Raw genomic sequence first — 22,798 nt, 5'->3', positions numbered from 1 at the left:
TATAGGTCTCAAATATTTTCTTACAGGGCAAGTTCTTACAAGGCATTCCTAAAACTGTTGTCCCAGATCCAGTCAAGGGAGTATAGTCAAGCCTTCTCAGGGCTTGAGGAGGGAGGAGTTGCACAATGGCCAAGCTTCAGCTAAGTTCATAGGAGCCTATCTTTCTGACAGCTGCACTTGCAGGACCAGAGGCCAGTAGATGAAGTGTCCTGGCCCTTGTTAGGGTTAACTAGTATGTCCCCACTGACCAAAAAACCAGCTCTGAGGCAGGAGCAGGTAAGAGCTGCTGTGCTCCTGTTCTTGCTCAAGTGGAGCTATGGGTGACCATTGCCCAGTCCTGAAGCCCTCTGGGCGGAACTATTAGAGGTGGCTCTGTCCAAGTGTAGAGGGAACTTGTGACTGCTGCCAGCAGGATGCCCCCAGAGGTAACTGCACCCCTGCAGTTTGTCATGCTTTGTTCCTATGACTTCCTCCTGAATCCGTGCTCAGCGGACCCTCCTCAGCTGACCGGCAGAGCTGGCAGCTCTGTGCATGATGGGGGTTACAGGGCAGCAACCACCTCCACTTTGGAGCAGAGGTCAGATTGTGTCCAGTGAGATAATTTAGCAGGCTGAGAACACAGCTCCCAGGACACCAGGAACCAGGCCACGAGGGTCCTGGGAGCCTCTGACTGGATAGGAGCCAGCGGCCTCAGCAAGGGTGGCAGCAGCCATTCTTCCTCCAGACCAGACTGCTCATGGATTCAGGCTTCAGGATAGCCTGAGAAATTTTAAATTGCATTTCAGCTGTCGATGACCTGGCTTGGAGATGGGAGTACAACTATGAACCTTCTGAATATAGATGAAAACAATGCTGATTCTGTATTTTTCTTGGGAAAAAGCCCAGGCCTTTCATAGGAGATGCAAAATACTAGATAGATATAAAAAACAAGAGTTATATCACTCTCAACCCTCTTTTTAAAAATATTCAGTAAGGGCTGGGAGTGTGGCCTAGTAGTAGAGTGTTTGCCTAGCATGCATGAAGCCGTTGGTTGATTCCTCAGTACCATATACACAGGAAAAGCTGGAAGTGGTGCTGTGGCTCGAGGCTAGTGTATGAGCACTAGCCTTGGGAAAGCTCAAAGACAGTGGCCAGGCCTTGAGTTCAAGCCCCAGGACTGGCAATAAATAACCAGAGCTGGGCTCTACCTGTAATCATTGCTATTCAGGAGGCTGAGATCTGAGGATCAAGGTTCAAAGCCAGCCCAGGCACAAAGGACCTTAAGAATCTTATCTCCAGTTAATCACTAGAAAAATGGGAAGTGGGGCTTGGCTCAAAGATAGGACAGTAGCCTTGAGCTGAAGAGCTCAGAGATAGCACCGGGCCGAGTTCAAGCCCCATGACCCACAAAAAATAAATAAGCTTTGGCTCCAAGTGGCAGAGTGTTAGCCTTGAGCAAAAAAGCTTAGAGGTAGAGCCCAGGCCCCGAGTTCAAGCTCCATGACTGGCCAAAAACAAAACAAAACAAAATCTCAGGGATAGCACTCAGGCCCTAAGCTCAAGCCCCAGGACTGGCACAGGAGAGGGAAGAGGAAGAAGGGGAGGATTAAAGGCAAGATGAAAACCAGCCCAAGACTCTACTGGGCCCATCAGTGCAACCATATCAGTGAAGAAGCTGCCAGATTCTGTAGTATACAATCGCGTGCCTTGCAGGAACTTTTTAGGATATGTAAAGAAATACTATGTGTAGTGGATTCATCCCAGGCCACAGACACAAACTTCTCCTGACAGGGAATGTGAGGCTGAACTAAACCCTAGCTGAAAGCAAAACCTGAGCCTAGTGCCATGTCATCTCCCTATTGCACTCACAGCCGTACCTGCCAGCCCCATTGGCACTTCTGGCACTACGTCTTATCTTGCAAAACAAATACTAGGCCCCCAGAAGCTGTGGAATTGGCATCAGCAGGCAGCACAGGAAGACAGCTGGAGAAGGCACTTGCTTTCCTTTATTTTCCATCTGCAGAGGGTGCCTCAGCACTGACCCAGCAGGAAGCACAGGGGTGGGAGAAGGGGTAGAAACAAACACAGAGGCCTGCTCTCCCTCACTTCCAGTTCTTGAAGAATTGCTTGAAGATAGTACTCTCACGGCCCTGGGGTAGAATCTCCACCTGCAGGACAATGGGAGAGAAGTGAGAGTGATAAGGCGGCCATCTCTGCCTCTGCCAGAGAGGACATGGCAAGGCCCAAGTCCATATGCAATCCAGGCTAGGAATGCTCCCTCAGACAAGACCAGACACAAGATCACTCACACAGGCTAAGAAAACAGATCACGTCAAGTGCGTGGAGGTAGCTTGGCAGATGCCATCAACTATATGGGAACAACTTGTAGAGCCATTGTACTGGGGCTATAAGGAACTATAGCAGCCAGAAACAGCAGCCAAGAGAAGAAATACAAGGTTCCCATAAAGGTCCCATAAAATATTGCCCAACATCCAATAATACTTTTCCCCCCACCTGGTGCTGCAGCAAGAAAGCAGAGCCTGGGTACTCTCCTTTTGTCACAGCTCCACTTCTGTATTGTTGCTGGTTAATTAACAATATTGAAATCAGAGACTTTCTTGCCCAGGCTGGCGTCAACCTGCAGTCATTAGATCTGTCTCCTGAGTAGCGAGGTCTACAGGCATGAGCCACTGCAGCCCAGCATTCACACACTTTTGAATGGTGGAGGATTGAGAAAGATCTTCTCTGGGATGAGTCTGAGAGGAAGTATGAGTGTTCATAAGTCCTAAGGCTGTCCTGTTCCTCTTATCCAACCTGAAGGGCAGGAGACTCCGGAAGAGCCCCAGGCTTAGGGGGTAGGGGTGGGGGTGTCTACTCACCTGAGTGTTGGGGGCGTACTGCATGCGGGAGATGAAGTCTTCTGCCACTTGGAGGGCAGCCTGCCTCTCCTTCTCGTTAGCTTTCCGCCCTGGATAACAGAAGATTTTTTTTAAAGGTGAACCTCTCTAATCTTTACCCAATTTTTTTTTTTGGGGGGGGGGGTGACAGGGAGGTTGGTTGTGGGGCTTGAACTCGGGGCCTAGACACTGAACCTGAGCTCTTTTCCTCAAGATTAGTGCTCTGCTACTTGGAGCCGTAGAACCACTTTGGTTTTCTGATAGTTAATTGGAAATAAGAGACTTAGGGACTTTCCTGCCAGGCTGGTTTTGAAATGTGATCCTCAAATCTCAGCCTCCTAGCCTGGCACTACTCAGGAGGCTGAGATCTGAGGATCACAGTTCAAAGCCAGCCCAGGCAAGAAAGTCCGAGAGACTCTTATCTCCAATTAACCTACCAGAAAACCAGAAGTGGTGCTATAGTTCAAAATCGTAGAATGGTAGCCTTGAGCTAAAGAGCTCAGGGACAACGCCCAGACCCAGAGTTCAAGCCCCACAGCCAACCAAAAGAAAAACAATCTCAGCCTCCTGAGTAGCTAGGATTACAGTCATGAGCCACCAGTGCCCCTGCTTTCATCTTACTTTAAGCAAATTTAAGGCAGGAAGTGGTCACAGGATAGCTAACAACTTTTCAAACAACTGGACCAGGAGAGTCCAAGGATGTTAAGAGACTCTATGGCAGTATGAAATCAGATGCTAAAGATTTTCCCAGGAAACTACCACCTCCAAGCTAAAACAAAAACTTCCCTTCTGTTTTGGTCTGTTCAAAATCCGCTCAAATATTTCAGAGAGGTTGGGTTCTCTCCCTTCACATCAAACTGTGTGGTGGCAAACTGACCCCAGTTAACCCAACAAGCCAATGCTGACTTAGTCGTCATGCCAACAAAGTACTTACAAAAGTGAATATCAGGGGGTTGGGAGTTTGGCCTAGTGGTAGAGTGCTTGCCTAGCATGCACAAATACCCAGGTTCAATTCCTCAGGCCCTGAGTTCAAGCCCTGGGACTTGTAAAACAAAAAAAGAGTATCATAGGCCGGGCACCAGTCACTGGTGCCTGTAATCCTAGCTATTCAGGAGGCTGAGATCAGAAGATTCAAAGAAAACCTCAGCAGGAAAGTCTACAAGACTCTTTTTTTTTTCCATATATTTTTTTATTGTAATTAATAGAAGAGTTACATGTCTTTTTTTTTTTTTTTTGGTCAGTCGTGGGGCTTAAACTCTGGGCCTGGGCATTGTCCCTGAACTCTTTCGCTCAAGGCTAGTGCTCTGCCATTTGAGCCAAAGTGCGAGAGAGAAAGAGAGAGAGAGAGAGAGAGAGAGAGAGAGAGAGAGAGAGAGAGAGAGAGAGAGAGAGAGAGAGAGAGAGAGAGGGTGCGTGCTTCGGTCTGGCACCCAGGCCCTGAGTTCAAGCCTTATGACCAACAAAAGACAGAGGACTACAGAATTTACCCAGGCCTTCAAGCAGTGCCTGAGCTACTGAGAAGGGCAGCTTCCCTAAGACAAATGCCCAAGCCAGACTCTCAGAGGATCTGAAACTAAGCCTCTGAGTCCTTAGTAAACTGCCAACCCATCAGGCATTTTCCTTCTTGGCCATCTAAGTTTCTTGTTTCTTCTCTGCTTTCTCTTTCTCCAATGATTCCTTACTTGGAGGGGTTATAGACACTTCTATGGGGTTGGACATTGACCCTAGTGGTCACATGAGTCTCAGAGTTCACTCACTCTAAGAGTTAATTAACATTTCTTAACCTTCAGAAACCAGCTGGTGACTTGCTGCTCTAGGCCAGTTCCTGCAACAGGCAAGAGGCTCTTCCTGAACGTCACCACTACATCTAACCAGAATGAGAACTGGTGATTTCACAAACGCTGTGTCATTAAGAAACTGAGAGAAACACAGAAGTTTATAATCTGGTTTAGTAAAACAAGATTAAGAAACAACAGTTACTGTATCTGACTTTGGTACCTGGTGTATTGTATATACATTTATTTGTTTATTTGAATTAGGGAAGGGAAAGGGACAGGAGGTGGACCAATGTAACAGCGATGTTCACAGGACAATATGTTGGACATTAACTTTATAATTCAGGAGGGGATGAGGAGAGGGAAAGTGGGAAAAAAAACATAGGAAGTAATGTACCCACTACCTTATGAATGTAGCTATAACCTCTGTATACATCACCCTGACCAAAAAAAAAAATTAAAAAAAAAAAATAGAGAGAGAGAATGGGGCCAGGAGTTTGGCCTAGTGGTAGAGTGTTTGCCTAGCATGCACTAAGACCCTGGTTCGATTCCTTGGTACCACATACTTAGAAAAAGCTGGAAGTGGTGCTGAGGCTCAAGTGGTAGAGCTCTAGCCTTGAGAAAAATCCAAGGACAGTGCTCAGGCCCTGAGCTCAAGCCCAGGACTGGCAAAAAAAGAAGAGAGAGAATACCCGCTGGCACCAGTGGCTCATGCCTGTAATCCTAGCTACTCAGGGAAGCTGAGATCTGAGTACCATAGTTCAAAGGCAACCTGAGCAGTGAAGTCTACTGGAGACTCTTGACTCCAATCAACCCCCAGAAAACCCAAACTGGCATTGTGCCTCAAAGTGGTAGAGCGCTAGCCTTGAGAGAAAAAGTTCAGGGATAGCTCCCAAACCCTGAGTTCAAGCCCCATGACAGATTGTTTTAAAAGGTGGAGGATGGAAAGAGGGAGGGAAGGAGAGAGGGAGGGAGGGAATGAAGGAAGGAAGGAAGGAAGGAAGGAAGGAAGGAAGGAAGGAAGGAAGGAAGGCAGGCAGGCCATAGCAAAGTACCTAGATACCCATGATCCTCCAGTTTCAATATTCTCCTATAGTCAAAGCCAGACAGACTTCTGTCCAAAAGCATTTCTTTCTAGTTGATAACATCTCCTTCAAAAACAAGTTCTGCTAGTTTTCTTTATACCATACCAAGTCACCATTTATCTAAAAGTTACCTCTGTCACATCTCATGACATAAATCTCTGGGTCAGGGAACCAGAGCCCTGGAAACCTAGGAATGGACTAGGACAATGGTTCTCAAAGTATGGCCTCTGAGATTACAGGGCGCCCTCGGGAACTCGTTAAGATATGCGTGCTCAGGCTCCACCTCCAACAGTGAATTTCTGGAGCAGTGCCCAACAATGTGTTGGAGCAAGTCCTGTGAATTCTGAAGCCACCACCTAGTTTTATGGGGTGTGAGTGGCTGGTCCATGCAGTGGAAAAGCTGTTCAGGTCAGAGCAGCTCCCGAGACCTCAGGCCTGTCGGGAGGAGCCCCACATACCCTTCCAGATGTAGATCTTGCCACAGAGTCCATTGTCCAGCACGAAGCAGTCGTCAGGGATCAGTAGCTCCAGGGCAAAAGGGCTGGAGTCAGACACCTTGGTCAGGTTCATCTGTCCAGTGGCATCAGAGACCTAGGGAGGACGGGCAGTGCTCACACATGAGCTCTCACTTGAGCCCAAACACTGGGCTGCGGCCAGGCCTGCCTCAACCCCATCACTGAGGAGCAGATGGGAGAAAAAGCCCCGAAAAGCAAACCCAAGGTGCCTCTCTCCTACCCATCACCTCAGCCAGTTCCTAAATTCACTTTAGAATGATGTAGGTTGCAAACTATAAACGAACGCATGGAGCCAAAAGAAAGAAAATTCAGTCCAGGCTTGACACCTTCACTAAGAAGGGATCAGAAGTGAAATGGCCTTTATCACCAACCATGTCCCCAACTCCCACCTCACCTTGCCTCTATCCCCATCCACCCCCACTCCCATCTGCCTCTCCAACTCCTGCATAAACTCCCCCTGGTTCCCAGCTCCACCTTCCCACATCCTCCTCTTGACCTTCAGCACCCAGGCCCAGCAGCTGCTGCTCTCTGTAGCTCCCACCCCCTCGCTGGTCCCTGGGGAAGTTCCTACCTTATACAGAGCTGCAGCTTGAGCATTGGTCTGGTCAGCTGTGAGGTCTTCTTCAGGGTTGCCCTCCTTCAGAGCAGGCTTGGGGCCCAGAACCTACAGGAACCACAGTAGATCGAGAATAGTGAGATTCCTGCACCCAATATTCTAAAGCCATCACAACCAGATTAAGGGTGTGTGTGTGTGTGTGTTGGCATAAACTAGAACCTTCCTTCTGCTCATGGTCATTGCTCACTTAAACCACCCTTCCAATTGGAGGTTTGTCAGAATCTGGCAGACTAACCTCTGGGCTGGATTTGAAGGCAATCCTCAAATCTCAGCCCCCTGAGGAGCTAGGATTGCCAGCCTGGGCCAGCAGGTGTCCAGCCCAGATTAGATCAATTATACAATGTATGCTGTATATATACCCTAGATTCAAATACTAGCCATTATTTCTCAGTTGACACTGAATCTCTATTTAAACTCTAATTGTAGCTCTTTCTCAGCATGCTCCAATGGGGTACATTGTGTCCTGCATGAGTTCCCCAAGCAGAAATGAATGAGGGTGAGGTCCACTCTACCCACACCCTGGGAGCCAGACACAGCCCCAGGTAGTGCCCCTGACATCCTCTGCCACCTGCAGGATTCTGAGATATCACTGCTTCCGGCCATTTAGCCACACACACACTCCAGTGGTTTCCAACCTGGATCATCTCGGCAGGCTCTTCCCCATCAGTGATGATCTCCACCCGGGCCTTGCCCTGCCGCTCACTGTCCCGGATGGCCAAGGCCAGGTCCCTGGCCTTGTTCCGCTCCAGGATGTTAGACTTCCCACCGCACCAGGCGAAGATGTTCTGCAAGGAAGCAAAGAATCCAGTCATAGCCAGCTTCCTGAGTCCTGCCCCTGTTCTCCTCCCAGGAGAACTGCGTCCAGAGGCAGGAAAATCAAGGAGACAGAGAAAGGCAGTGATGACATTTGGTGTCCTGTACTTAAACTTATTTCTCTTTTCTCCCTTCTCTTAAAAGTATGCTTCAGATGGGCCGGGAGTTTGGCCTAGTGGTAGAGTGCTTGCCTAACATGCACGAAGGGGTTCGATTCCTTGGTACCACATACATAGAAAAAAAGCTGGAAGTGGTGCTGAGGCTCAAGTGGTAGAGCTCTAGCCTTGAGAAAGCCCAAGGACAGTGCTCAGGCCCTGAGCTCAAGCCTAAGACTGGCAAAAAAAAAAAAAAAAAAAGTAAGCTTCAGAGAAGAGATGTTGTTTTATGTCAATCTGGGACTTGGTGGGCTTATCAGGATCTTCTTTCCCGCTTGGATCCATCCACCCAGGAATGAGTGGGCTTACAGCCTCTTGCCTTCTCTCCATTTTCCCAATCTCCTGGCCCTGACCCCTTCAACTATGGTACCAACACAAGTGCCCAATCTGGGCATCTACTCACATGGCCTAGGTCCAGGATGAAACAGTCACCAGTGTTGAAGCTGTCCCAGTTCAGCGCCCGCTCAGTGGCACGGATGTTCTTTTTCCCTTTCACCTGGTAGAGTTTCTTGATGGCAGCTGGGGTGGCACCTGAGGCTGTCTTGTGAAATGCTGAGTCTACACCTCCTTCCTGCAAACCAGAAGGCTTGTCTCAGTGGGCTGATAGCCTCAGAACCCTCTGCACCCCATCCCATCGGAAGATGGAGAGAAAAGTGGAGCCACAGGTCGAGTGTACTGGGAGGTCTCTGACAAGATACAAACTAGCCAGAAACAGGGTTGAGCCAGGGGCCAGCAGCTCAAGCCTGTCAGCCTTGCTACTCAAGAGGCTGAGATCTGTAGATCACAGTTTGAAGCCAGTCCTGGCAGGAAAGCCCATGAGACTCTTATCTCTAAATAATCATCAAAACTCTGGAAGTGGATCAAGTGGTAGACAGTATCCTTGAGCAAAAAAAGCCAAAAGGCAAAGGCCGGGCCCTGAAGGTGAGCGCATGCGTGTACATGAGCATACACACACACACACACACACACACACACACACACACACACACACACACACACACACACACACACACACACACCAGAGGCAGAGGCAGGAGCAGGGTTGACTCTGAGAGAAGCCCCAGGGGTGGGTGGGTGGCGGTGGTTCCAACCTGGTACTTGAGGCCCCGTGGGAAGTAGCTCATGAAGAGGTCAGACTCATTGCCCTGCACCTCGCGATGCTGCACAGGCCTCTCCCCAAGCAGGGTGTTGAGGTGCACAGCCAGCACTGCACAGGCCCCCTGCTCATCCCGAGATGACTGCTGGCCTGTGACAGGTGAGATCGAACAGGGAAAAGCCTTTGAGAACCATGCCAGCCTCCACCCCTGCCCAGACTATACCCCTCATTCAGCCCAACCCCTTTACCTATCCACAGGTGCAGATGAGAGAGCTCTTCTGGGCCATTGTGCAACACTAGGTATGAGTCTCCTGAGAAGAAGATGCCCTGGTTCTCTCTTGCCACAGGCACTGGCTTCAGCTTCTCCACCCGCCATATGTGCAGGCCAGGATCTTGCACGGAGGATGAGAATGGAGAGCCACTGTGGGAAGGGAGAGAGGATTGGCAATGTCCAGGGCTCACAAAGAGGAGGCTCAAGGAGAGACCTGAACAGGCTGGGGACTGAAGTCTGGGAATGGTAACAGCAGTGAGGAGGGAAAAGAAGCCCTTAGAAGGAAGAGAAGATGGGAAGGGAACTGAGGAGATGGGACACACTGCCTACCTCTGGGGGATGGGTGTGTACATGCTGTTTCCAGATCTGCAAAGAAAGAAGCCACAGTTATCACAAAGGCTACAATAATCATCTCTCACACTGGTCTGGGGAAGCCTGTCCAGGTGGCCAATTATTTTATATTTATCAACTACTTTATATCTTGGAGCCCAAGAGGAGATTGCCCTGGCTAAATTACACAGGCCAAATAGATAGATAGATAGATAGATAGATAGATAGATAGATAGATAGATAGATAGAGGCAGAGACAGGAAGGCCAAGATCAGACAACTAGATCTCTAACCTCTAAGCCAGTGTCTTCTCACTGCCATGACTTCTTCAGACATTCTTCTCATCTATCCTGAATGCTGGGTATTATGCAAACTTAGAGTATAGCTTTCTAACTAATCACTGCTTAATTAGAAAAGTTTAAGATCAGCTGGGCCCCAGTGGCTCATAGTGGCAATCCTAGTAGCTATTCAGGAAGTTGAGATCTGAAGATCATAGTTCAAGGCCATCCCAGACAGAAAAATTCATGAAACTTTTTTTTTCAGCCATGGGGCATGCGCTCAGGGTCCGGACACTGTCCCTAGGATGGATCTTTTGTTCAAAGCTAGGGCTCTACACTGTGGCTGTGCCATGGTGCTATTTCTTCTTCTTCTTCTTCTTCTTCTTCTTCTTCTTCTTCTTCTTCTTCTTCTTCTTCTTCTTCTTTTTAGTGTGGGTCATGGGGCTTGTACTGGGCCTGGACACTGTCCCTGAGCTCTTCAGCTCAAGGCTATCACCCTACCCTTGAGCCAAACCCCACTTCCCATTTTGTAGAAGTTAATTGGAGATAAGAGTCTCAGGTCCTTTTGTGCCCGGGGTTGGCTTTGAACCTTGATCCTCAGATCTCAGCCTCCTGAGTAGGTAGGATTACAGGCGTGAGCTACTGCACCCGGCCACAGTGCTATTTTTGATTTATTGGTAGTTTATTGGACATAAGAGTCTCACTGGGGCTGGAATGTGGCCTGGGGATGGGAATGTGGCTTAGTGGTAGAGTGCTTGCCTAGCATGTACAAAGACCTGGGTTTGATTCTTCCCTACCACATAAATAGAAAAATGGTTTTTAACAAACTAAGATTAGATACTTCTCTAACCTGGTAGAAGGTATCTCTTAAAACCTTATCTAATATTACACTTAATGACTGTTCCAATTCAAATCTGTCTCCCTGGGGAATCCACTTATTCCCAGGCATCAGGTATCAATCACTTCAGTGTGCCCAGCTTGCCCCTGTTCTAGGGGATGATGAATGCCATCCTTATTCTGTAGGTCAGCAGGGCCAACATTCATTGGACAAAATATATTAAAAGTAGGGAGATAGGTAGGGTCTGGGAGTTTGGCCTAGTGGCAGAGTGCTTGCCTAGCATTCACGAAGACCCATGTTCTATTCCTCGGTACCACATACATAGAAAAAGCTGGAAGTGGTGAGGTGGCTCAAATGGTAGAGCTCTAGCCTTGAGAAAACCCAAGGACAGTGCTCAGGCCCTGAATTTCAAGACTTCAAGCCCAGGACTTGCCCCCCCACCCCAAAAAAAGTGGAAAGATTATTCTAAAGGCAAACATCTTTTAAAACTCATCTTTTTTAATCTAAAAAATATAATCACTACAGTTTTTTTATTTTTATTTAATTTATTTATTTTTGCCAGTCCTGGGACTTGAACTCAGGGCCTGAGCCCTGTTTTGGGGCTTTCTCAAGTCTAGAGCTCTAGCACTTGCGCCACAGCCCCATTTCCAGTTTTTTCTATGTATGCGGTACCAAGGAATCAAATCCAGGTCTTCATGCGTGGTAGGCAAGCACTCTACTACTAGGCCAAACTCCCAGACAGTTTTACTCACTGTCTTTTCCATGTTCCCACTGTTAGCTAGTTTCTTGGTGGGGGTGAGGGGCTTAAAATATGGAGACTACAATCCAAGCAAGCGCTTAATGAAACACATTAGTCCATCAACTAAGGTTATTTGTTGTTCCTGGTGGTGGTTTTAGTTTGTCTTTGTTTTTTGTTGGTCATGGGGTTTGAACTCAGAGCATGGGGGCTATTCCTGAGTTCTGCCACAGCTCCACTTCCAGTTTTTGGTGGTTAATTGGCGATAAGACTTTCCTACACAGACTGGCTTGGATCTCAGCCTCCTGAGTACATAGGATTACAGGTGTGAGCCAGCCATGCCTCGTCACTTGAGGATTTTCTAAGTGTCCTAGCCTTTACGGTACAGGATTCGAAAATCATGTAAAATCAGGAGACTCTTGGCGACTGAGGCTGCCTGCATGAGGCAAGAAGAGACTCTGAATGGTGGCTTGGAAAGCAAGGTATTAAGTCTGAGTAGAAAACAGAAGGGGAGGCAGAGCCATGGTGATAATGGCTATGAAATACCATATGAATTATAGGTTTCCATTACCAACCTAAAAATAGTGGAAGGGGTTTTTTTGTGTGTGTTTTTTTCTTTGGCATCACACTTCCCTGAGACTGGGAGGCAGTAATGTGGGGGGAGCTAAAGTTTCTCCATTTCTCCCTCCTACATAGATCACATGGTATACCCACATCCCCTGCTACAGGCAGCCCACTAGCCCATGACTCAGGTAGGAAGTGGTGGGGTGCTTCCCCACTCAAGCTGGCAGGAAGAGCTCAGAATGAGACATAGAATGAGCCAATTATCAGCTTTGCTGTTTTTCATTTTGTTCCTGAAATTAGAACTCAAGCCAAAATTAGCTCACAATTAGCCCCCTTCCCTTCCACAGACATTTCAGGGTTCTGATGTAAGAAGCTGGGCTACCAGCTCCTTTATCACTCTAGCTTTTCAACGAAATTACCTCAAGACCTTATACAATTGTAGCCACTCACAAAGGCTCCTTGTCCAAAATCCCTCAGGCTTTTGGATCTTCTCCTAGGTCCATCTGTATGGGCGTCATCGTAAAATCCAGTTTGGGCCAGATTGCCAAGACAGTTTAGTCAAATCCTTATCCTCCTGCCCTCCAGTTCAGCCATCTCCATTCTAATCAGATTCCTTATCTTTCACTCCCCCTCTGGGTGATTTCTGATCAACTGAGACAATCTTCTTCTAGAATCCTGTTGAGTCTGTTTGGACAGAACCTTCCTTAACCCTGACATTTCCTTCCAGTAATTTTCCATTCTTTGACCCTTACTCTGCTCCTTAGATATAAATTCCCATGGCAACGTTCTCAGAATCTTTACTCTACATTTTCAAGTATCACTATGTTTTTCCCTAACAGCCCCCAACCTAGAAAAGATGCCTCCACAGGTCTGAGACATGTTTGAAGCAATCCCAACACTACCAGTATGTTCCAGTATGTTCTCTAAGTCTTGGTACACTGGAATCATTTGAGGACCCTTAAAATGCCTGATATCTAGATGAGCAGTAGTGGCTCCTCTCTGTGATCCTCAGAAGCTCTGAGGATCATGGTTCAAAGCCAGCCCAGGCAGGAAAGTCTGTGATACTTTTTTTTTTTTTTGCCAGTCCTGGGCTTGAGCTCAGGGCCTGAGCACTGTCCTTGGACTTTCTCAAGGCTAGAGCTCTACCACTTGAGCCTCAGCACCATTCCAGCTTTTTTCTATGTATGTGGTACCAAGGAATCGAACCCGGGCCTTTGTGTATGCTAGGTAAGCACTCTACCACTAGGCCAAACTCCCGGCCCCAGTCTGTGACACTTTTATCTCCACTAAAATACCAAAAGAAGCTAGAAGTAGAGATATGGCTCAAGTGGTAGAGTGCTAGCCTTGAGCCAAAGAAGCTCAAGGGCAGTACCTAGGACCTGAGTTCAAGCCCCAGGACCAGCAAAAAAAGAAAACTCTCTCTCTCTCTCTCTCTCTCTCTCTCTCTCTCTCTCTCTCTCTCTCTCTCTCTCTCTCTCTCTCTCTCTCTCTCTTCTCCCCCCCCCGCCCCCGATGCCTCAAAGCCATGCTGGGTTAGCCAAAATCAGACTCAGAGCCTGGTTAACAGTGTATGTCCTGCTGCTCCATAAGATCTCTGACCCTGTCCAGGCTCTTCCAGGGAAGGGTCTATCCTGACATCTGGCCTTTCAATCATCCTCTTTATCCTAGCCTTTTTGGCCAAAGCTCACAGCTCATCAGTGTTCCAGAGTGTGTCACCTGCATGAAAGTCCAACATCCCTGCAGGCCCATATGAAGCCCCAGGTGTCTTAGAATTCTCTTTGGTGTCTCAGCTTCCCATGGATGTTCTCCCAGCCCTCTCTGCTGGGAGCACACAATGCAGCCCCTGTGAACAAGCTGTCTGGATGCATGTCTAGACTGCTTCTCGTCTCCAGAGCCTGATATCCCAACACACTTGTCCAACAACCTATGACAGAGTCTATTTATTCCATTCAAGGCTCATGCTGGGTGCTCTCCAAGAGCAGAGTGGGATGGGGGTGGAGGGTGGGGTCAGGAATATAGGGGATGAAAAAGTAAAAAAGGCTCAGGCTTCACGGTCTAGTTAGATGGCACAGAGACATGGGGAGGCATCCACCTGCCAACTTCCCCCACAAGAAGAATGGCCCAGAATCACAGATGTCAGCCTTAGAGCTGATCTGGTCCTGATCTGAATCTGCCTCCCAACACAGACCCGCACAGCACAGCACAGAAGCCTTTTCTGTAATATCCCTCACCAACTATCCTCTTCTTAAATGCTCTGATGATGCAGAACTTTTATATTCTCTCTCTCTGTCTCTCCCTCTCGGTCTTTCACTGTGTCTATCTCTCTCTGTCTCTCTGTCTCTGTCTCTCTGTCTGTCTGTCTGTCTGTCTGTCTCTCTCTCTCTCTCTCTCTCTCTCTTTCTCACAGACACACACACACACACACACACACACACACACACACACACGCATGCACACATGGTGGAATATTGAACCCACCATGTTTTGTGCATGTTCCAAAGCGCTCTACCTCTAAGCAACAGCCAGCCCATTTCTAGATCTCTTGCTCTTCCATAGTGAGAAGAGTTAGGCATGCCCCTCTCCCCCACCAAGCTAAGAGAGAACCTTTGGAACAAGAGCTAGATTATGTTTCTAGCAACTAGATTTCGTATCTAGCTGCTAGACACCTCTTGGTGTCTAATACCTTGCAGATGCTCAAAGATGGTTTAACAGTTCTTGATGACCTCCAATTATCACACCAGATGGAATCTGAAGGACTGCCCAAGATTTGTTTTTTTTGCCAGTCCTGGGGCTTGAACTCAGGGCCTGAGCATTGTCCTTGGGCTTTTCCTTAAGGCTAGAGCTCTACCACTGAGTCACAGGATCACTTCCGATGTGGTACTGAGTAATTGAACCTAGATCTTCTTGCATGCTAGGCAGGCACTCTACCACTAGGACACACTCCTGGCCCTCCACTTTTTTGGGTCAGTCCTGGGGCTTGAACTCAGGGCCTGGGCACTGTCCTTGGAGACATTTTGCTGAAGGCTAACACTGCCACTTGAACTACAGAGACACTTCCAGCTTTTTCTGTGTATGTGGCACCGAGGAAACAAACCCAGGACTTCATGCATGCTAGGCTATGCTCCAGGAACCCAGCCAAGATTTTAGCAGGCAAATGTGGATTGTAGCAGCCTTGGGGCAGAAAGCTGGGGCTCAGTGTCAGAGGCTTTCCAGGAGCCGTTAAGAATGCCTCTCTGGGGTCACGTTCTCTTTCTCTTGATCCCAATTCCCAGCTCCCCAGCTCCATCACCATCTCCTTCTCACCTTGCCTTCAGGCAGACCTTCTGCTGGAAGCCACTTAATCCCAACCTATACCCAATGTTTGAATTCATAAGGCAAGGCCTGCCACACCTGTCCTCAAATCCTTCTAGCCCAGTTGTCCTAATTCTACCACAATACTGTCTTGGAAACTGGAAGAACCAAATCTAAATTCACCACCAGCCTGACTGAAGGCTTCAGCTGTTTGTCAGAAAGTCTGGCACCACTTCCCACAGGCTAGGATGAAAGACCACAAGTTCTGGGCTGGGAGCGTAGCCTAGTGGTAGAGTGCTTGCCTAGCTTACACGAAGCCCTGGGTTCAATTCCTCAGTACCACATACATAGAAAAAGCTGGAAGTGGCGCTGTGGCGCAAGTGCAGAGCACTAGCCTTGAGCAAAAAGGTTCTAAGGACAGTGCCCAGGCCCTGAGTTCAAGTCCCAGGACTAGCAAGGAAAAAAAAAAAACTTCCTCCATTGGCAGCTTGGGCACAAACCAGCTGGCACACCTAGGAACCTGAAGTGCTGCAGTCAAGAATACATCTGAAGCCTGGTAGAAGTCTACCAGGACAGCATTGTTCTTAGTTTAATTTCAAGACCCTAGCAGCAAGCTCTCATCTGTCTCCCTTAAAGCAACCTGGACCCAACCCCCAGGCCTCCAACCCCCTCTGGTGGCCACTGATGGGAAATGCACCTTCAACTCACCTTTACCCAAGCCCAGTGCGGTGGCTCACGCCTATAAATCCTAGCTACTCAGGAGGCTGAGATCTGAGAATAGAGGATCAAAGCCAGGCACTAAAGAACGTGAGTAAGATTCTTATCTCCAATTAACCACTAGAAAACGGGAAGTGGGACTGAAGCACATGGGATAGGGCAGTAGCCTTGAGCTGAAGAACTCAAGAGACAGCGCCCAGGCCCCCAGAGTTCAAGTCTCATGATCCACAAAAAAAAAAAACAAAAAAACATTCTACCCAGCACAGCCATAAACTATCCTTGCTGCAGACCTTGATGAATCAGAATCATCTCCCATCCTCTCCCCTCTCCCCAAACACACCCTGCCTGCCACCATTGCGGAAGAGATGACCTGTGGTTTGAGGGCCCTACCATTAGTTAATAGGCTTGCTAAAAACAGATGCTTCCCTCAAGACAGGATTCAATATCAGCACAAAGAGCTCCTTCTGCTGTTCCTATCCTGTCCTCTCTCCTGGGACAAACAACCACAGGGCCCTGGCCTGCCTGATTTCATTCTCTCTGTCTAGTCAATGGAGATCCCAGTTGTAAAAGAGTACATCATCGTCTCTCCAGTCTGGCTAGAAGACTCTTGGGACCCTCTTAGACTTTCACCCAAAATAAAAGCCAATTCTGAACGGTTGAGGTCACTAGACTCCTACTTTTCTCATCCTTGTACTCTTTCCTGACAGCCACCTCCCTCTTTACCTCTGACACCGCTTCTGCTCCAGGGACTGCTTCTTTCCAGCTGCCCCACCCCAACTTCCCACTTCCCTCTTTCTTTCTCCGGCTCTGCCCCTTTCACTCCTTCCAAGGAGAGGCTCAGGGCTGGGAGGCGGGTCTAGACAGAGCAGAGCAGTCCTGGAGCTCAGGCAGGAGGTGCTGCCATCTTACCCAATCACACAAATGCCCAGGACGAGGCCAGAGATCCTCACCCCCAGCCTGGAATAGTGACCAGCTTCAAGGAAGCCAGGCCCAGGGTGGCATCCCTGAGTGTGGGGCTCACAAGACTCCCTGCTCCCCACTCCCCAGCATCCCCACTCACCAGACCGGGCCAGCTCGTCTGCCTGCACAGCCCCTGCCGCTCCCGGTTAGTCACATTTCCTGGGTGGGGTCACTGGCTCCACAGAACTTTTTCCTCCTCCCCCTGACTTCTGCCTGAATGCATTTGACTTTTTTTTTTTCCTTAAAGCTCAGCGTGGAGGAAGTGACCAGGGCCCTGGCTTGTTCTTTGTGGTCTCCTGCCTGCCCCAGATAGTTCCTTTTGCTAGTCATTCACCGTATGTCCATGGTCATGGAATCTGAGTGCAGGGCACATAGAAATAAGCACAGTGCAGGCTGCACCTAGGGCAGTCAATCTTCCTATATCATTGCCAGTCTTGTCCAAGTTGCTGGATCTGCAGAGGACACTGAGGCCCTGTGAGCACAAGTGACCACCCACAGTCACACACAGAATGGGAGGCCAGTCAAGGCAGTCTCCCACCCCTCCTCAGAATCCTGGGGGTAAAGCTCTAGGAAAAAGTGAGCACCCAATTATGAAGCCACGTGAGCACGGCCTTGAGCCCAGGATGCTGGCAGATGGTCGTGGAAAACAGTAGGGTGACTGTGGAGGCGCAAGGCTTCTGCCCTGCCAGTGGTAGCCATAAAATTTGGACCAAATCTCCACAATTAGTCAAGCTTCAAACCACATTCTAACAAGGTTATAGCCTGAAACTGGATGGATTCCATTTTTGTGTGGGGCTTTTTTTCCCTTTCTTTTTGCCAGTCCTGGGGCTTGAACTGAGGGCCCAGACACTGTGCTTGATCTTTCTCAAGGCTAGAGTTCTACCACTTGAGCCACAGTGTCACTTCCAGTTTTTTCTATGTATGTTGGTACTGAGGAGTTGAACCCAGGTCTTTGTACATGCTAGGCAAGCACTCTACCACTAGGCCAAACTGCCGGCCCCTGGTTGGGTTTTTGTTGTTGCTGCTGTGCTGGTACTGAGGCTTGAACTCAGGGTTTTGCATTTCCACTCAGCTTTTTGCACTCACAACTGGTGCTGAGCACCAGACCTAAGCATCTCCATGGCTCGCCGACCCCAGTTGAAGCACTCTCATTCGAGTCTCATGTTAGTTCTTCTTGCTTTTAGGTTTTGTTTTTCCATATTAAGTCTCATGGCTTTGCCTGCTCAACCCAGCTGCAGCCTCTGGTGTGGCTAGGGTTACAGCCATGTACTACCACACCCTGCATCTTTTAACTCAATTTGGCCTTGCTACATTAGCCCACCTGACCTTTCACTCCAGATCCACGTGACTCCGCCATTGGGGTGCTGGGATTACAGAGAAGCATGGGTCACCATGCCTGATTCCAAAGGACAGCCTTTATACAAGGTATTTGTATTTAAGGTTGGAATCCCAAAAAGCCTTGTTCACACAGGCAGTAGAGCCTGGACAGGCAACCTGGAAGAGAAGTAAAGAGCTGGGCAGTTTGACTACTTACCAACTGTGCTTTCTCAACTTCCTGTAGCTTCCTTGTGCCTAATCTGTAAAATGAGCGTACAGAAGAATATAAAGATTACATGAGATCCTATAAGTAATAGATGTTCAATAAATCTAGGCTTCTTTCTCTTCCCTTTGGGTTGCTATTCCTTTCACCTCAGTGCAAAATTACTTTTGGGGGATTACTAGGGTTTGAACTCAGAGACTCATGTTTGCCACGTGAGAGTCTCTGTGGGGACCCTAGCAACTGTGCCTAGCACCTCTTGTCCCCCATTCACCAGTTTAGTGCACAGCTTCAGGGGAAGAAAGTTACAGGACAACCCACCCCAGCCTTGCCCCCCCTCCCTTTATCTCCTGAGTCCTCTGAGGTGGTCATTCTAGTTGCCTCAGTGCAGCTCTGGATGGCTCAATTCTGAGCACTCATCCAGGGGCCAAAGATGAATGAGAATCACTGTTACCTACACTGAGGGTTTCTCCAGGCCAAAGGAAGCCTATCATCACAGGAAGGGAGGAAGAAAATAAAAGAGAGAGGATGACAAAGAAACCGAAAAACACTGGGACAGGCCAAGCAACCCATGGGGAGAAGTAGGGGGTCTCTCTTCAGCCTTTGGGAACGCTAAAGCTTGTGCTAATAACTGATCTGTAAGCAAGGCTCTATCTAGAACTTGTTTGATTGTTTTTGTCAGTAGTGGGGCTTGAATTGATGGCTTGGGACAGGAGCTTTTCTTTTCTCTTTCTTTCTTTCTTTTTTTTTTTTTTGTCTGTTACGGGGCTTGGACTCCTGGGCTTAAGGTTAATTAATGCTCTGCCACTTGAGCCCCAGCACCACTTCCAGCTTTTCCTATGTATGCGGTGCAGAGGAATCAAACCCTGGTCTAGACAAGCACTCTACCACTAGGCCAAACTCCCAGCCCTTCTTTTCTTTTCTTTTTTTGGTGCCAATCCTGGAGCTTGAACTCAGGGCCTGAGTGCTGTCCCCGTCTTTGCTCAAAGCTAGTGCTCTACTAGCCACTTGAGCCACAACTCAACTTCTGGATTTTCGGGGGTAAATTGGAGACAAGAGTCAAATGGGCTTTGCTGCCCAGGTTGACTTCAAACCACAATCCTCACATCTTCTCTACCTCCTGAATAGCTAGGATTACAGGCAAAAGCCACTAGCTCCCTAGGTCCCCCCCTTCCCTCTCTCTCCCTCTCTCTCCATTTCTTCCTTTCTTCTGTAAGTCTCAGAACAAGACAGACTTTTTGTCCCCAAAGAAGAGCTTCTCATGGCCCTGCTCTCTCCGGGAACTTAGGAGACTGTGTGTCCCCAAGCGTTTACTGCCCGCTGTGCACTGCCCACTGCCCCAGGATTAGTTAGGCCCCACCCTTACCCCCACAGGCTTACCTCAGGTCTCAGAGACCAGAACCCTAAGCAGCAGCGGCCATTTGCCTGCCTGAACAGCTCCGCTACCCCCAGCCTCCACCCAGGGAGCCCAGCGATGAGTCAGAGGGCTTGGCCTGGCTGGTCTCCAGGGTGGATCTACCCTGGGGCCACTCTGACACTCCAGTGGTGGAGTGCTGAGGAATGAGCCAGGTGGGGCATGCTGAAGGTAGGGCTCGGGACAAGCCAAAGTCCAGCATGTCACTCGAAAACGGTTTCAGGACCCACTTAAGAGACAGCAGAAGCCAGGCACCTGTGGCTCACGCCTGTAATCCTAGCTACCAGGAGGCTGAGATGTGAAGATAGTGGTTCAAAGCCAGCCCAGGTAGGAAAGTCACAGAGACTCTTATCTCCAGTTAATCACTAGAAAACCAGAAGTGGCCTTGTGGCTCAAGGGGTAGGGCGGTAGCCTTGAGCTGAAGAGCTCAGGGACAGCACCCAGGCCAGAGAGTTAAAGCCCTGTGATTGACCAAAAAAAAAAATGTATGGCGAGTCCTGTGGTAGGAATCCATGTCTCCCCTCCCAACCATAACTCCAAGTCAGTTGTTCCTGTCACCTGTTCTCCCTTCATTTATATTACAACCTGTTAGTGTCACCAGGCAGCCAAGCTATACTATATGTGTGCTAAAACTCTCATCACATCTACTGAGTTTCTTCATTGCACAACTCTGACAAATATTTGTTTGGCACTTCTTACCAAGTTATGAGTAAGTTCTGATTGTTTCTACTGGCCTCCTGTTGCTTCAGTTGGAAGTAAATAAAAAAGGTTTTAATGGGAAAGATTGCAGTTCAGAGTCAACCTGGGCAGAAAAGTTCCTGTGAGACTCCATCTCCCAATTAACGAGCAAAGAAAGACCCAGGCTGGAAGCATGGCTCAAGAGACCCTTATCTCTAATTACCCAGCCACATGCTGCAAGTGGCATTGTCACTCAAAGTGGTAGAGCACTGGCCTCCAGCAGAAGAATCACAGATTGTATGACTCCATTCATAGTAAATATCTAAAACAAGCAAATCTATAGAAAAGAAAGCATGATGATAGTTGCTCAGGGACAGAAGGAATTAAGAAGGCTGGGGAGGAAGGAGTGGCTGCTATTTTATTTAGGGTAATAAAAATGTTCCAGAAATACATTGTACTGATAATTACACAACTTTGAATATACTAAAACACTGATATTACACTTGAAATAATATATATAAACATATATATATATATATAAACAAGTAAACAAGAAACCTTAATTTAAAAAAAGTTCTTTGAGCTGGAATGGTGGCTTATGCCTGTAATCCTAGCTACTCAAGGAGGAGGCTGAGATCTGAGGATCTCGGTTCAAAGCCAGCCCGGGTACTAAAGTCTGTGAGATTCTTATCCCCAATTAACCACTAGAAAACTGGAAGTGGTGCTGTGGTTCTAGGGGTAAGGCGGTAGCCTTGAGCCGAAGAGCTGAGGTCAAACCATATGCTCCCCCCCCCAAGAAAAGTATCTTAAATGGTAAAGCCAACACTGCCCCTGCACCCTACTTTTTTTGGGGGGGGGATTGAACTCTAGCACTATACCACGTTGAGCCACAGCTCCACTTCTGGTTAGCTGGTGGTTAACTGGTGCTAACCTGCCCGGGGTTGGCTTTGAACTATGATCCTCAGATCTCAGCCTCCTGAGTAGCTAGAATTACAGTGCCTGTCTACACCCCACTTTTTATTAAAATAGTATGGAACCTGTCCACTATCTTCAGCTAAACAGGGTTTCTCATATCACTGTAGGAATTGTGCCCCCCTTGCTTTTTTTTTTTTTTTTTTTTTTGACAACCCTGGGCCTTGAATTCAGGGCCTAAGCACTGTCCGTGGGCTTTCTCAAGGCTAGAACTCTACCACTTGAGCCTCAGCATCATTTCTGGCTTTTTCTATGAATATGTGGTACCGAGGAATCGAACCCGGGTCTTCATGCATGCTAGGCAGGCACTCTACCACTAAGCCAAACTCCTGGCCCTCCCCTTGCTTTTTATTGTTTGATTTGTGTGTTTGTTCTGTGTAGTACTGGAGTTTACAATCAGGGCTTCTTGCCTATTGCAGCTCCAGTTGAGCCAAGCCTTAGGCCCCCCTATACCTCTTTTTTTTTTTCTTACATTCAGATTTTAATAAACTAGAATGACAATCTTTAAAACAAGCATGCTAGGGGCCGGGAGTTTGGCCTAGTGGTTAAAGTGCTTGCCTAGCATGCACGAAGACCTGGGTTCGATTCCTTGGTACCACATACATAGACAAAAGCTGGAAATGGTGCTGAGGCTCAAGTGGTAGAGTGCTAGCCTTGAGAAAGTCCAAGGACAGTGCTCAGGCCCTGAGCTCAAGCCCAGGACTGGCAAAAAAAAAAAAAAAACAAGCATGCTAGCCTACTATAATGAATATAGTATATACAGTAATTTACACATTTATAACTATATATTATACTGTAAAAGCAAACAGCACAACACTTATTATATTCATTATTATCTGCTGTGTACACTATCTCCAAAATGAAAGTACAAAACAGTAAAATGCATCTATGGTTTATATATATATATAGGTCTATATATTATATTTATATCCTTATAATATATAATTCTGTTTATAAAATATACATATGTTTTAGACATTTTCAAATAAATCTTCATCATTATCTCAAAAAATTATAGCAAGAATACTGAAGGAATGAAAATCAGATAACAAAAATTTCTCACAAAGTTCATTATCAGTGTTACAGCTCAAGTTTCCCATTTTAGTCATTACTAAAATGATTATAAAAGCTAAATATGTTGCATAACTATTTGCTTAATGGCAAAAACTGCTAAACTTGTTCAATAGAAAAATACTGAAGGTTATTATATTAATTATGTTAAATATCTACGGTGTGAGTAGCAAATGAGCTCTATATGACAGCTGAGTTTTGAAAAGGGTAC

At 47.7% G+C, this 22,798-nt stretch overlaps 1 protein-coding gene across 3 annotated transcripts; it reads right to left on the bottom strand.

The window, feature by feature from the left end:
* Positions 1-1,965: 1,965 nt before the first annotated feature.
* On the bottom strand, positions 1,966-18,475 carry Capg (capping actin protein, gelsolin like). Of its 3 annotated transcripts, none has more exons than XM_090336581.1 (10): positions 18,450-18,475; positions 9,533-9,568; positions 9,180-9,352; positions 8,927-9,081; positions 8,239-8,406; positions 7,503-7,652; positions 6,823-6,915; positions 6,195-6,327; positions 2,859-2,947; positions 1,966-2,147 (listed from the first exon to the last, which is right to left on the bottom strand). In XM_090336581.1, exons 2-10 carry the CDS (start codon positions 9,553-9,555, stop codon positions 2,082-2,084), a joined length of 1,050 nt encoding a protein of 349 aa, XP_090192707.1. In that variant the 5' UTR covers positions 9,556-9,568; positions 18,450-18,475; the 3' UTR covers positions 1,966-2,081. The 3 variants fall into 3 exon arrangements, with proteins under 3 accessions (XP_090192707.1, XP_090192705.1, XP_090192706.1); XM_090336579.1 differs by lacking the exon at positions 18,450-18,475 and adding an exon at positions 17,016-17,122; XM_090336580.1 differs by lacking the exon at positions 18,450-18,475 and adding an exon at positions 16,679-16,755.
* Positions 18,476-22,798: the final 4,323 nt, after the last annotated feature.

Source organism: Megascapheus bottae, chromosome 7 (genome assembly GCF_031878675.1).
Source record: "Megascapheus bottae isolate mThoBot1 chromosome 7, mThoBot2.hap1, whole genome shotgun sequence".
NCBI classification, from domain to species: Eukaryota; Metazoa; Chordata; class Mammalia; order Rodentia; family Geomyidae; genus Megascapheus; species Megascapheus bottae.
The sequence above is the reverse complement of the archived record's forward strand: the minus strand, read 5'-3'. Positions and strand labels throughout refer to the sequence as shown.

Bases quoted from the DNA above. Each gene is read 5' to 3' on its own strand.
- Capg (XM_090336581.1), bottom strand. From the start codon at position 9,555: ATGTACACACCCATCCCCCAGAG. The intron at 9,353-9,532 runs GTAGGCAGTGTG...CCCTTCCCACAG, and splicing joins TACACACCCATCCCCCAGAG to TGGCTCTCCATTCTCATCCT. The intron at 2,148-2,858 runs GTGAGTAGACAC...ATTGTCCTGCAG, and splicing joins AGTACGCCCCCAACACTCAG to GTGGAGATTCTACCCCAGGG.